Source organism: Bemisia tabaci, chromosome 1, assembly GCF_918797505.1.
Source record: "Bemisia tabaci chromosome 1, PGI_BMITA_v3".
Lineage (NCBI taxonomy): Eukaryota > Metazoa > Arthropoda > Insecta > Hemiptera > Aleyrodidae > Bemisia > Bemisia tabaci.
In genome coordinates, this window is record NC_092793.1 from 46,753,785 (window position 1) to 46,767,005 (window position 13,221).

General features: G+C 36.1%; 2 protein-coding genes across 3 annotated transcripts in view; one reads left to right on the top strand and one right to left on the bottom strand.

The window, feature by feature from the left end:
• The window catches only part of pip (heparan sulfate 2-O-sulfotransferase pipe), a 159,281-nt gene extending 152,484 nt beyond the window's left edge, over window positions 1–6,797 (bottom strand). The window contains exon 1 of the mRNA XM_072301859.1: window positions 6,625–6,797. The gene's annotated coding sequence lies outside the window, so the exon portion shown is untranslated. The remainder of the gene's footprint in view (window positions 1–6,624) is intronic.
• On the top strand, window positions 6,337–12,123 carry LOC109038933 (uncharacterized). Of its 2 annotated transcripts, none has more exons than XM_019054207.2 (6): window positions 6,337–6,552; window positions 7,995–8,177; window positions 8,943–9,059; window positions 9,546–9,689; window positions 10,123–10,235; window positions 10,938–12,123. In XM_019054207.2, exons 1-6 carry the CDS (start codon window positions 6,533–6,535, stop codon window positions 11,015–11,017), a joined length of 657 nt encoding a protein of 218 aa, XP_018909752.2. In that variant the 5' UTR covers window positions 6,337–6,532; the 3' UTR covers window positions 11,018–12,123. The 2 variants fall into 2 exon arrangements, with proteins under 2 accessions (XP_018909752.2, XP_018909753.2); XM_019054208.2 differs by lacking the exon at window positions 6,337–6,552 and adding an exon at window positions 6,862–6,980.
• The last annotated feature ends 1,098 nt before the right edge of the window (window positions 12,124–13,221 follow it).

A 13,221-nucleotide genomic window follows, 5' to 3' on the forward strand; every position in this document is an offset into this window, starting at 1 on the left:
GGGTCAGGCCGGGCTTATGCAACCGCTTCCCTTCCACACTTGGAAAAAAGTTTGGTCATATGAACCGTATAGCTCGGTGCTCTATATCGGCCGCAATATTGGGTTCATGTAGTAACCGTGCTTCGATGCATGTAATTGAACTGTGGGCTGATTGTTGAAAATGATAGACAAAGCTATAGACAAATATGACAAAAGGGATATGGGGGGGGGGGGGGGGGCTGGTGGAAGCTGGTGAGTGGTGGTTGCAATGGACAAAGGCAGTAGGTAATAGACTAACTAAATGCAACCCACGAGAAACCCGACAGTTAGTCCATCATTTTCTCCCTTAGTCTATAAGAACCACACATTTCAACAAATATAGGATCGCTCTATACCCCCTAAGTCTTTTTTGTCTATAGCTTTGTCTATCAATTTCAATAATCGGCTCCGCAGGGGAGGCGGGCATGAGACCATGCCGCCCCCCCCCCTGGATCCACATCTGACTCATGCCGGTGCATGGAGAAGTTAATTCTGCATAATTCATAAAACACCGTGCTTTGAGAGGATTTCAAAGTTTGAGCGTACTTAACTACAAGAGAGAGGAAAACACAAATTACATTTTTGAAGCAATTTCTGCGGGAAACTTTTCATACGGGATCAATATAAAGGAATTTTTACTCAAAATATCTTCAAAATTTTTCACTGGTTAGTCCAGTCATTCTAGCCAAAAAAAGGGCCTAACCTCGGACAAATTAGCACAAACTTCTCTTGTGCTTTAAAGCGCTCAAAAACATGTCTGGAGCCCCCCAAAAAAAGTTTACCATTAGCCCCCCTCGGGAACACAGTCAAAATTGCTTATAACAAAATGGCGGCCGACTGAAATTACGTGTAAATTGATTGTTGACTTCGTCAGCGTTTCCCCAATTTTGGGTGATTCTAGTGCATCCGGTGAAAAAAATCATTCTTGTCATTTTTTTAGAGTATAAAATTCTGCTTACAAACATGTAAAGTTTTTTTAATTTTGACTTGTTGGTGCCGAGCTACGAGGTCGGACACCGAAAAAAAAGGCTAGAATTTTCTTGAAATTTCAAGTTTGGTTTGTAACTTTTAAGATACAGTTTTGGCAGAATTTTTTCTCTCAAAACTGTTGGCACCAATGGAAAGAGCGTGAAATTTTCTTTTCAAAACACATATTACATCAAAATTTTACTGAAGGTATAAGACCTTTATAGGGCCTTTATGGAATTGTGTCAAATTCGACATTTTTTACTTTTTGTAAATTTTGGCTTGAATTTCGATTAATGTGACCCTTTTTCACGTATATTCGACTATTTTTGAAATAAATTGTGTTATTAATTTAATAGTCATGGTACATAGTAAAGGGAGAAGCACCTTAGAGCAAGGATGGTCGACCGGGGGGGGGGGGGGGGGGCATATCTTATCCGTTCACTGTTTGGACTATCGCAGCTAAAGATTCTAAGAAAAAAACGGCAAAACACCTATTTGTCGGCAGATTTTCATGAAATTTGGTGTACCCCGGTATGTTGATCTAGGAAATTCGAATTTGACAAATTCAAGATGGCGGAAAAAAGATGGCGGCAATAATTTGTTAGATACCTGTTTATCGACTGATTTGCATGAAACTTAGTATAACCCTGTATTTAGCCCTAGAGAATTTGAATTTGATGTCGAATTTAACCAGAATTAAAATCAAAGATGGTGGGAAGAAGGTGGTGGCTATAATTTTTTAAAATTAAAGATGGCGGGTACAATTTGAAAACTACCCATTTATCGGCAGATTTTCATGAAACTCGGTGTATCCTGGTATTTTGATCTGGTAAATTCGAATTTGACGTTACTTTCAGTCTGAATCAAATTCAAGATGGTGGAAAAAAGATGGCGGCCTTAATTTTTAAAATATCTGTTTATCGGCTAATTTTCATGACATTGAATATTACCTAGTATTTTGACCAAAGTTTGTCAGTTTCGGTTTAAAAATTTATAATATAAGGTAATAAGACAGGGTAAAAAAGTAATTGAGGGGCTCGGAGGACAAGGCGCCCAAGTGCAGGTTTCGAAAAATATGACACATTTTAGTGGTTCCAACTAATTCTAGGTTTGAAATAAAGTTGTGAAAAATTCACCGGAAGCATCCAATGCTTAAGCATCAAGATGTGAGTTTGAACTCTCTTCCTGCCATAAGGCTGTGTATAATAGTTAGCAACTTTAAACATGTTTTTCTCGAAATAGCACTTATGCGCCTCGTCCTCCAAGCTGTTTAATTGAGAGTATAAGTGTTAAAATGCAATTGTTTTAGTATCGTCGAATATTTAACTGACAAAGATTAAGAAATACAAAGCCGAGTAATGAAATAAAAGCTCTGCTAATTTTTTACTCGGTCAATTGAAAGCTAAATAATATTAAATAATGTGCGAAATGTCGCATATTCGGCTGACAAGATGCCAAGGGCAGTAAAATTTTATTGTTTTTATTATTTTCCTTCTTATTTACTTACAATTAGATACCCTCATTTCACACGAGCCTGCGGTACGTCACGTAAAGCATAGGTGCATACCCCTCTTTCCTGTTGACAACCCCGCCCCCCACTGACATCTGTACTTTCGTTATAATCCTTGTTCGCGCTTACGCTACAGTTGGCCGCCCAAAAGTTCCAAACCTTCAATGGTGTATTGATTTTATCATAATAATTATTAGTTCTACTATTAATTCCTCCGACGCAAAAACACCCGCTCCCCGAGCTGCCGCCATTACACAGCCCAATCCCTCACGTAAAGCGCTTCGCGGCGCGGCGGCTGTGCTCGCATCGTAATAACTTCCCTCATATGTGAGATGTCCCATTCCGCAATGTTTTTAAAAATCCTTGAATGTGCCGATTTCGCCAAGCTCTGTCCTATTCCTATATTTTTATGTGAGAGTATGCATAAATACGATGAAAATTGTCTTCACTTTGTATGCGTGAAGTATCCGTTAGTTCCGTACTGGCGGTCATATATCCATTAGCGCTCTTTTAGAAAGCAGGGAGGAAGAGGTGGGTCAGTTTCCCCTCCTATTATTTATTTTATAATACGTTAATTCATTTTTGCTCTCCAGAAATGATTTAAATAACTTCTCACGATTGATGGCATATTTGCTGTATTGATATGACCTTTTCAGGGATGGTGTTTTGCATAGAAACTCAATTTTCTGTAAATATTGCCATTTTTCACAATTTTAAATAAAGCCGTGTCAAACCCAAAAATGATGGAAATTTTTGAAACAAGGTACCCTCTCTTATTGTAAATTTTATGTACTTTTACGTGATCACAGTGGTTTTTTGATCAAACACTTTTAAAAGGCTTAAAAATTAGGAAAATCGAGCTAAAAACGGTCTTTTTTCAGAAAAATGTCATTTTTGATCCCAGAAGAAATTATCCTACCGGCAAATATAATTACTTTAAAGGATGTTAAACACACTATTCTAGACCAAAATTTAACGTACTTTTCAGTTACATCATTTATTTTAACTTTAAAGCTCACTTTAAAGCGGTAAAATCTCAAAAATAACTAAAAAATTACATTTCATCATTTTTTTAAAAACTTTTTTTAAACCGAAATTCAGTGATAAGACCCCTCAAAAAGGTTTTACGGCAACTTTCAATTGTCCTTGGTTATAGGAAATTTCATGAACTTTTCATCTCGTACCTTGTTTTTTTTCTTAAATTCCTTTTAACACGTGAAAAATAAGAAAAACAGCGGGAAAATTTTTTTCGGGTAAATTGCAATTTTTTTCAACATTGCCTCTGCATTTTCACGAGAGACGCCAAAAATACAAATAAAGGTACATTTCTTACATAAAATTTTACCAGCTTTTTGCTGATTACCATGGTTTGATGAATAAAATTGTTTGCAGCCATGAAAAACCACAAAAACCTGAGACAAAGCCTTGTTATTGAATAATTTGTAAATTTTTACCATCTCAAAAATTGGCTTCTAAGTACACTTAAATACCTTCAAAAATTTATTCATTGACATTTTTTTCTCTTTCATATGCCATTACATTGGTACCATAAAGTTTACTTCAAACAAAAATTACTAAACTTGAAAATTTTGGGTATATGTTAAGAAAAATGTTCGTAACCGAGCAGCTGGGTTTTCCAATAGACAACTTTAACGTCATATCTAACCCTCTTTAAAAAATTCGAAACAGTAATTTTAGGTATGCAATTTTTGGGAAATTTTATGCACTAAACGATTATTACCATCGTTGAATCGTATTCTCAGTTTTTAGCTGTAAAGAAGTCGAAAATTGTTGAAATTCTGAAATTTCTAGAGAAATCAGTTTTCAGCGTAATTCCTTTAAATACGCTTTTCAGGTACATGTTGTAAAATTTAAAGGAAAAACAGTGTGTTATTCGTCTTGAAAATTTTATCACCTTTCTAAAAAGTATATATAAGTTATACTTTTGTCGAAAAATAATTCATCGAAAGCGCTGGAAACGGAAAAAAACAACTGAATTTGTTGTTAAATATTGACTTCATACTTTTGAATGATTCGTCTCACAATGAGGTCATATAAGATGAAAAGGTAAAAAGAATGGGTATACTTATGTAAAATTTAGCGTACTTTTCAGTGGTGCCGTTGTTTTTAACCTTAAATTAATTATTTTGACCTAAAATTGGTCAAGAACGCGAAAAATCGTGAATTTTCAGCAGATTTTGCCGGTTGTTGTTTTTAAATATTAAAATTCGGAAAGAAAAAAATAAGAAAAGCCTAAGTTTTGTATATGATTCTTAATCAAAATTTTATGATCTTTCAAACTGATGTGTTGCAATTTTTTGTTTGACGCATTATTTTTGAGTTATAAAGGGAAATCCGTATGTACGTCCTCTTTGAAAATCGCCGTAAGCCGCCATTTTGAAAAACTGCGATTTGACCACTTTCCCGGTGGAATTTTTTGGTAAACTTTTTTTTCTGTCTTATTGGGTACCTAGAGACCCTATATACCAAAGGAAAAGTTTGTGCTAATTTGTCCGAGGTAAAAAGCTAGAATGACTGGACTAGGTGAACTTATGGGTGCGTTAAAATTTATCGATATCTGTTTCGGAAAAGAGAAAAAAATTAACCGATTAAAGTGGTTTCATTAAAGATATTCTACGTAATCGAAAACGCCTTATGCCGCAAAGCTGAGCCATGTTGGCACTGGCCGCGGTCGGCCGGCCAGCGCCGAGCAAGACCGCAAGACCGCAATCATTATTGGAGTCCTGCTGACGTTGGTGATACACATTTTGTATGACAACGAATTGAAGGCGATTTAAGCGCGCTTTGATCCTGAGTTGTCGACGCAAGTATGCATCGCTCGTGAGTTGTGCCAGAGAGAGGAGGTCTTGTGAGTTCTGTAGCTAGTCTGCTAGTCCTGAAATATGCTGTGTTAAAAACCTACACTCTCTATTGCCCAGTCCAAGTTTTGATCCTTTCCTACTTTTATTTTTTGGTGGATATCGTTCACGTGAGGGTGAGGCTCACTCTCAGTTTTTCTGGATAAGTAATGAATTCATCGGGGAGCTCGTAAGGTATATTCGAAAACCCACGGTTTATACGCTACATGCTTTAACTGGACAAGATAATGTTCACTTGAAGTTCGCCTTCAATTTCACCGCATAGGCAACAAATCTGCTGGAGAACACGAATAGTCGCCTACCCGAAGAACAGACAATATATCATCGCTCCTGAAGCGACGTTACCTATTCTGCTGTTATTTCGAATTTTAGAACTCGAGATTCCCTCAAAATTCGACTAGTATAACCTTAATGATGTGGCTGGTTTAATTAAAACAGGAAATTGCGTCTTGTACGTGTAATCTACTAGAGTTATGAGGAAGCGCGCGTCAGTAAATGCGCAAAAGTAGACCTAATCAAGATACTCTATAATAGACAAAACAGCAGTAATTCTGTTGAGGACTTAGGTACAGCTGCTTAACGTATATTTCGACGGAAAACTCTATTCAGTACAATAATTATGAATAGATTTGTGAGGGGTTTAATTCATTTTCGTGCCGCTGGAGCGCGCAAGATGAGAAACTGCAAAATTCCAATCAAAATCTCGGATATTTAGTGATATTTCATGACATAGAGAGCTTTCACTGTCATTTGCTCATTCGATCTGGCAACACTTACTACAAAATACTACGCGTAGTACTACGATGCGTACGAGACGAATTCTAGGCCTCTCATTGGTCCGTTCTGTTTTGAAGGTTCATTCATAAAATTGCATAGCGCGTGCGCGTGCGCAGCACCCTGACAGCACGCTACGCGCGCAGCCGCATGGTTCTGCTTCATGAGTAATGGCGATTCTTCCTCGAACCTCGATCCTCGATTACCTTGGCGTAGATTACTGTAATGATTTAACGTGTCAAAGCAGAAGTAACGTATTCAACAAGAACAGCAAGATTGGAATAATCTGAATTTAAGTGTTAGCTAAACATCTGAAGAACTGAACGTTTGTCGAGTTGTTAACGCTTAATTTACGATAGTGTGAAATTCAGACTTGCCAAAGATGTTGATCATCGATCAAACGTAAGTACCTAGGTATTGTTCATGAAAATTAGCCCAACAAGTAGATTAGCGAAAAAAACGGTTGCTTCTTACCTCTTGGCGTGGGCTCAGGCTCAGAGGCTGAATGTAGTTGCATCACGTGAAAACCCTATCAATAGTGTAGTGTAGCAGCGCATACCTTTGAGATGAGTTTCTTGCTCACGAAATGTAATTTTACTAAGTCCGTGTTGTGGAAAAAATCGCACGCAGAAAGTTGAGCACACCGAAAGCACATGTACCGCGTCTAGGCGATCAGGGTTGCCAGGTTTGCTCAGGTGTCTGAACTTGGTCTGAACAGGAAACCTAACCTACAAACGTAAACAAACATTCAAACATTCTTGAGGATACTGATCTTGCTTCTTTCTTGCCGCTTCTTGTTTCAAGCACTTGGTTTTTTTCTCATGTCTTATGTAAGTACGTCTCTCAAGCTTGCTTCTCTCTCTTGATTTTTCAATCTTGACCTCTTCAAAGGTGCATATCAGCCTTTAAACCCTCTCCCGAAAAGAGCATGGCATGGCATGGCTAGACTGTATGGGAATGTTTCTAACAAAACTACAGAAACATCGTTCGACCTCTTTGAATTCTCCGCAACCGAAACAATTTTCGCTTAACAAGGAAGTATCCCTTCAAACCCAAGAATCTTAATGAGGAATCGTCGATCATATCCTCCTCCATAGTCCAACACTACGTCAGCCAACACCTGTCCTTATTGGGCTGGAAAAATGTAGTATCTCTCATTATTACTGCCAGTGCAGTGATCGTAAGCAAAGCAAACCTAGAATATCATCAATACTGAGTCACACATTTATACTCCAAATTGTATGGTAACCTCCCTTTCAAATGTCGTTTATCTAAGTACCTGCAGAACCACAAGGTGTTTCAAAATACTGATGATTGAAGGTTGAAGATGTGCATCTTTATTGCAACAGCTTATAATCTCCATTGGGCCTCTCAGGCAAGGTGTGGACTAAAGCACTTTGCAACATGATTTTTCATCAAACTTTCATGAGGAAAATGAATTGCACAGTGCAACGGCTAGGAATCAATTCCTAAACAAGGTATACATTTTTAAAATGATCGTTGGTAAAAGGAAATAAGTAAAAATGACAGCATTTGTATAATTTAATGTCCATTTGATCCTTGTTTAAAGTAATTCCTTAAATATATTTCAGGAGTTGATTTTGCAACTTTCTGTTGTGTGGGTTGCTTTCTACACCATATTTTGAAGAGGAAACATGTGATTTTTTTCTATTTCAGGCAGTCTAGTGGCCCAATGCAGAGCTGATGCTTTAGCCCTGCAAACTCCCAGAATTTGTGCCATATAAACAGGTGAACTTGAACCATGAGATACAAGATTTGTCACATAGCCTGTTGTTTGTTGAAAAAATTTGAAAAAACTATAATGCCATTATTTGTTTCTCCAGTTTTCAGAATCCTGCAATGGGCGGTGATCAGACCTGTTACTCTGAATGTAGGAAGTTGGTAGAAAACTTAGTGAATGACATTAGCAATGGATTGGATGGAATGGAAACTGAAGTATTGCCAAAGATATCGCTGTTGAAGAAAAGCATTGGTGTCTTGATAGACCAGTCAGTATCTGTTAGCCGGTACGTACACTATTCCGTCCTTTTGCATCTAGATTATCCTGCGAAGCTCCTCCACTGTAGAAACACAGTTATGATACAAACCATTCAATTTAATTACAGTAAGCTAAAGTTCTTGGACAGGGGGTCAGAGCTATTTATGTATCAGCATGAGCCTCCATAACTTATCAAAATTATTTTTACCGAAGAATAACATGAGATCGAAAAATTTCCTCCTGTAATTTGTGAGTGAATTTGTTTTTTCTGATTGGAAACATGTCAAGATAACCAATTCTTCCAGAGAGACCTAAAATTTCCCAGAGATCATGAAGTAATAAGAAACCTGTCAAAACATGTTTTTTCGGAAGGTGCTGAATGGTGTACCTACTGTTGAGAGTTTTGCTTACTTACAATTAGAATGGTCTTTTCTCATGTTGAGTCTTTATACATACTTACATGTAAGTAATCAAATCTGTGAAAAAGGGTCTTATCTTCCAGGAGAAAATTTTCCTTAACTTTTTTCAAATGCATGAAAGAACAAAATACAGAAATTTTAATGCAAGTTTGACTCTGAAAGCTTAAAAATTGAAGAAGATATGACTTCTGAAGTTCCGAAACAAAAAATCCTAAGTTGTAGAAAAACATTGTTGCAGCTCATGCAAAAAGTCGAGGAAAATTTTTATGCGCAAGGTAAGGCCCATTTTCAGATATCCAGTCACATCTCATCAACCGGTCATCTTAACCATGTTTAGTAGTATTCTGTTTCCGATTTTTTTTTTTTTTTTGCAGGGCTCATATTGACAAAGATTTTCTCAGTGAGTTTGCTGATGTTGATATCAAAACACGCGTCCAAACCAAAATCTTCAATGCCCTCGAGGAAGAAATTTCTAAATTGAAGCTTTTAGTGTAAGGAGCCTTCATTATATTTTAAAAGTTACCATTATGTAATAATCTAATCGTTTCTGTAAACATTTTACTCTCCTCAAATTCCAGGGTTTCCACCATATGGAAGCAGGAAAAATACATTGATTTTCCGTGACAATGTGCCGACATACAGAATTCTAGTGATAAGCATCAAGAAATAGGTGGTTTGCAATTTCTCAACATTGTCAACTTTATATTATTTGTGCAGCTCCGTCTCTGGTGTTTCCAGGGCTGCAAAACTTCGGCGATCATACAACCAATCCAGTTGCGATGGGTTGAAATATAAATGTGAAGGCTGCAAAAAGAGTTTTCAAAATGTGAAGGCAGCGCTACTTTTTGTGATTAAAACTAGTTAACTCATTGTTTGTTTCAGAATCTGACAGAAAATCGTTATGGTCACTAGGAAAGAATACTGAATTAAGTGTTGTTTCAATGCCTGTTCAATTTTTACTTTGTTTTTGATTCTAGGAATGATCAGGATATGAAACTAATGAAGTGCAGATCAGCAATGGTCCCACTGGAAACAGTCACCTTAAGTCTAAAAGAATCTCATGTAAATTTGCTCAACGCCGTGGAGATGACAAAAGACTGTTCACAGATTTTTACCCACCTGTATCCTTTTTATCTATTCTATAATATTTAGCTGCAAAGCAACTAAATCAATCCTTTCCATAAGGAAGTATGTCTATAAATCTGAAAATGGCTCATTTTATGGTACAAATCGGAAAATGATTGATTTTTTTTAAAAATGTCGCATGTGCTGTGCAGTTTAGGTTAATAGCACACAAGAAAAAAATCATGGAGGTTAAATGTTTTCTCTGAAATCATGCAAAAACAAAAAATTATGCCAAAAGTGAGGTGAATATGGACTATATTGTTTCTAAAATTCTGTATGAAGAGACATGAAAAAAAAAAAACAATCTGACAGGGTTCCCCTATTTCATGCGACTGGTTGAGTTGCATGATCAGAATGTTTCTGCATATCTGCTTTAGTTCCTATTTGATTTACCTATTATTAAACATTACAACCTTAACTTATAATCAGATGTATAAAGCTGCAAATTGCAACCGCGTGCATTAAATATGAAGATATTTCCTCTTTAAATAAGTTGACCAATTTTCCAAATGACATCAGAAATGCGAAAAAAACTATTCTTGGTGAGTTGATTCATCATATCCTTTCATCATAAATAAATCAATTTTTATAAATGTTGTAGATTTAACAAGGGGAACTTCCTAAGCTGCCAACTGAGTGGAGCTGACATTTTTCTCATGGTCTCTTTCGATTAATTCATTGTTAACATGTAATTTTTTTCCTTTTCCAATGAGCCGGGGGAGCAGCGTAAAATTCCCAAAAATTCGGATTTTGAATACAGTCAGACATTTAGGTACGCTTCGCTTACAAGGTGTAGTAGTTAGGGCCTGACTCAGTGGTTGTTGTATCTCACTGAACCCGTGGTATCTTAATTTCTACGGTCAGTAGCAAGATGTTGTTATGAGAGGTGCTTGAGGTGACCCTAAAAAGGGTTGTGAAATAATCTAGCCAACTGGCAGCGATGAATTCTGCATGTGTAAGGCTCATCTGATCGACAAGAGGTATACATTTAAATTTTTGAAAAAAATCTGATCGGTTCCCTTGTTTGATTGCGATATTATTCACGATAACCAGTCATCCTTCAAAAAAGTAAAATGTAATTGGGAGTCTGCAGTGTTGCAAACCAAGATTTGCGGTTTTGTAGTTTTACCAACTATGTGTCACTTACTAATTCTAGATAAGAGAACTTCCTCTCTCATCACATAGTGTATTATTTGTCAAAACATTTTTCAAACTCTTGATTTTTTTTGTAATTTTCATTTCAGAAAAGAAGAAAGCCATTGCAGATCTCTTGCTGCTACCTATGAATGAGGAAGAAATCAAATTAGTCACTGTTGGAAACTGAAATGTAGCATACCTAACGACACAACAGAGTGAATGAACACTTTAATTTAATGTACTTTTTCAAGTATCTTTCTTTCTCTTTATTTTCGTTAGAAGAGATGGAGGAATCCAAAACATAAGGGCGGAGGTGGCCTCTGTTTTGGCTAGTATGAAACCTTGCTACTAACTTATGCAGTTGATTTGTGCTGTCAGTTTCTCCATGGTGAACATACACAAAAATCTGTTGATCTTTTATCGTCATCGATGAATTCTGAACTTGGAATTTGTCAACTCTCCATGAACATTCACACTTTGTAACATTTTCGGGTTTCAAAATTGAAACTTGCACTCATTTAGTGAAGGAAAAGGAACTGAATAGTTTTTCGATGGCTATTGGATTCAATTTACGGTGGGGTCCACCAGCTCCTGTAGTCATTAATGCCTTAAATGAGGTGATATATCTCTAAGTAAAATTAGGACCATTGGACCCTGCTTTGCCTCAAATTGCATGTGCCGTCTTCTACAAATGAGACTGGAACCTCTAAGGTTCCTTAACATATACATTTTTTGAGTTCAATTGAAAAAAAGATCGATTTTTTTCATATTTGGTTTTTTATTTTAGCTCGGTTTTGCTGGGCTTGTCTTTTTTCTGCCACCTACTGTTTTTTATTTTTTTTTTCTATTTTGCACATAAAACTATCGCAAAATGGGATCTAAAAGATTCTATCTGTAGACCCTATATCTTTGTGCGATATTGATGAGTGTAATGAGACACCAGGGAGTATACATCTCTGAACTCCCTCAGTACATTCTTCCTTATCTGATTACTTGGTGAGTAGCCATTTGATTTATTTTTACTCTCCATTTTTTTTAAAATTGTTTTCAAAGTTGTATTTAAATGAGATTTATTACATTCAATTTAATGTAAGAAAGAAAGAGAGAAATTTTTTAAATTTGCAATAATTTTTATTTATTGTCCTCATACATTTTAATTTAAATACGTAGAACCCATAATATTATTTATTGCATCCTGGCTCTACTTGTGGCCAATTATTATCTGTGATACTTTGAAGAACGTTATTTTTGAAAAATATGAAACGAATTAATAAATAATGCTCTTCAACTTAATGATTGTATTTCTGTGTATTATTTTTGCAATTGTACCTTAATTTACCTTTAATATTTTTTTCCTTATTTTACTCATTTTGAACCAATTAGAAATAACAGTAAGACTAACTTTCCAGACACGAATTTGAAAGGAAAATGAAGTAAGGCTATGCAAAAAATTCATACATTTGATCTCAAGAATATGGTTACTCATTAATTGCTAGAAACAAGTAATAAACGTTCACTAATTCTTTCAATGGTAGGTACTTAACATTAATTACATACTGATGGTGAAACTAAATGAACAAGCATCGCATTTTTGGTGTTTCAAAATATCTATTTTCGTTTTATTTTATTGAAAGAGAACAAACCAATGCTATCACCTGAAATTTTACAAATTTAAGATCTTTCCTCGGATTTTTCTTCTTATACAAAAGAAAAATCGCGAAAGGTTTCGAGAAACAGCATTGAGTATTTTTCTATTTCAAATGTAAAATGTGATAGTGTCTACATTGACGCAGATGAAGGTACGCTTTCCTGCAGGTTCAACAGCAATACTTACCAGATTCTTTATCAAAGAATCATACAGAAAATTTTGACAAAGTTAGGAATTTTTTTTTTTTTTCCAAAAAATTCTGCTCTCCTAAGCGTAACCAAGGAAAAGAGGGTGTCTCTAAGTTTCAAGTAATGTTGTCCTTTGACTCAAGGCCTTCTGCCCAAGGGGAGGGCTCGATTTTTTTTTCTCGGTAAGTAAATATTTGATTTGATAAATGTATTTTTTATAATAAAAAATACATTTATCGGATCAAACGTACCCTCCAAGAAGGAATTTTGTCGTATCACATGGCATGAAATGAATTTGAAATATGAAACACCTATATTGCATCTCTCAACAAAAACAATTCTAATGGAGTCCCCCCCTCTATAACTGGGGTACCCCTTTTAGCTCACTTTACTTTATCGGCATCCCAGCTCATCGGTCTTGCTCGGGTTTAAATTATTATTGGCATTAATGGGGTCAGCTCTCGATGCAAATGTGCGGCCATGAATCTCAATAAAAATACCACCACCGTGCATATTAATCTTTGCCGCTCATATTATGGGAGGTAGGAGGTAGCT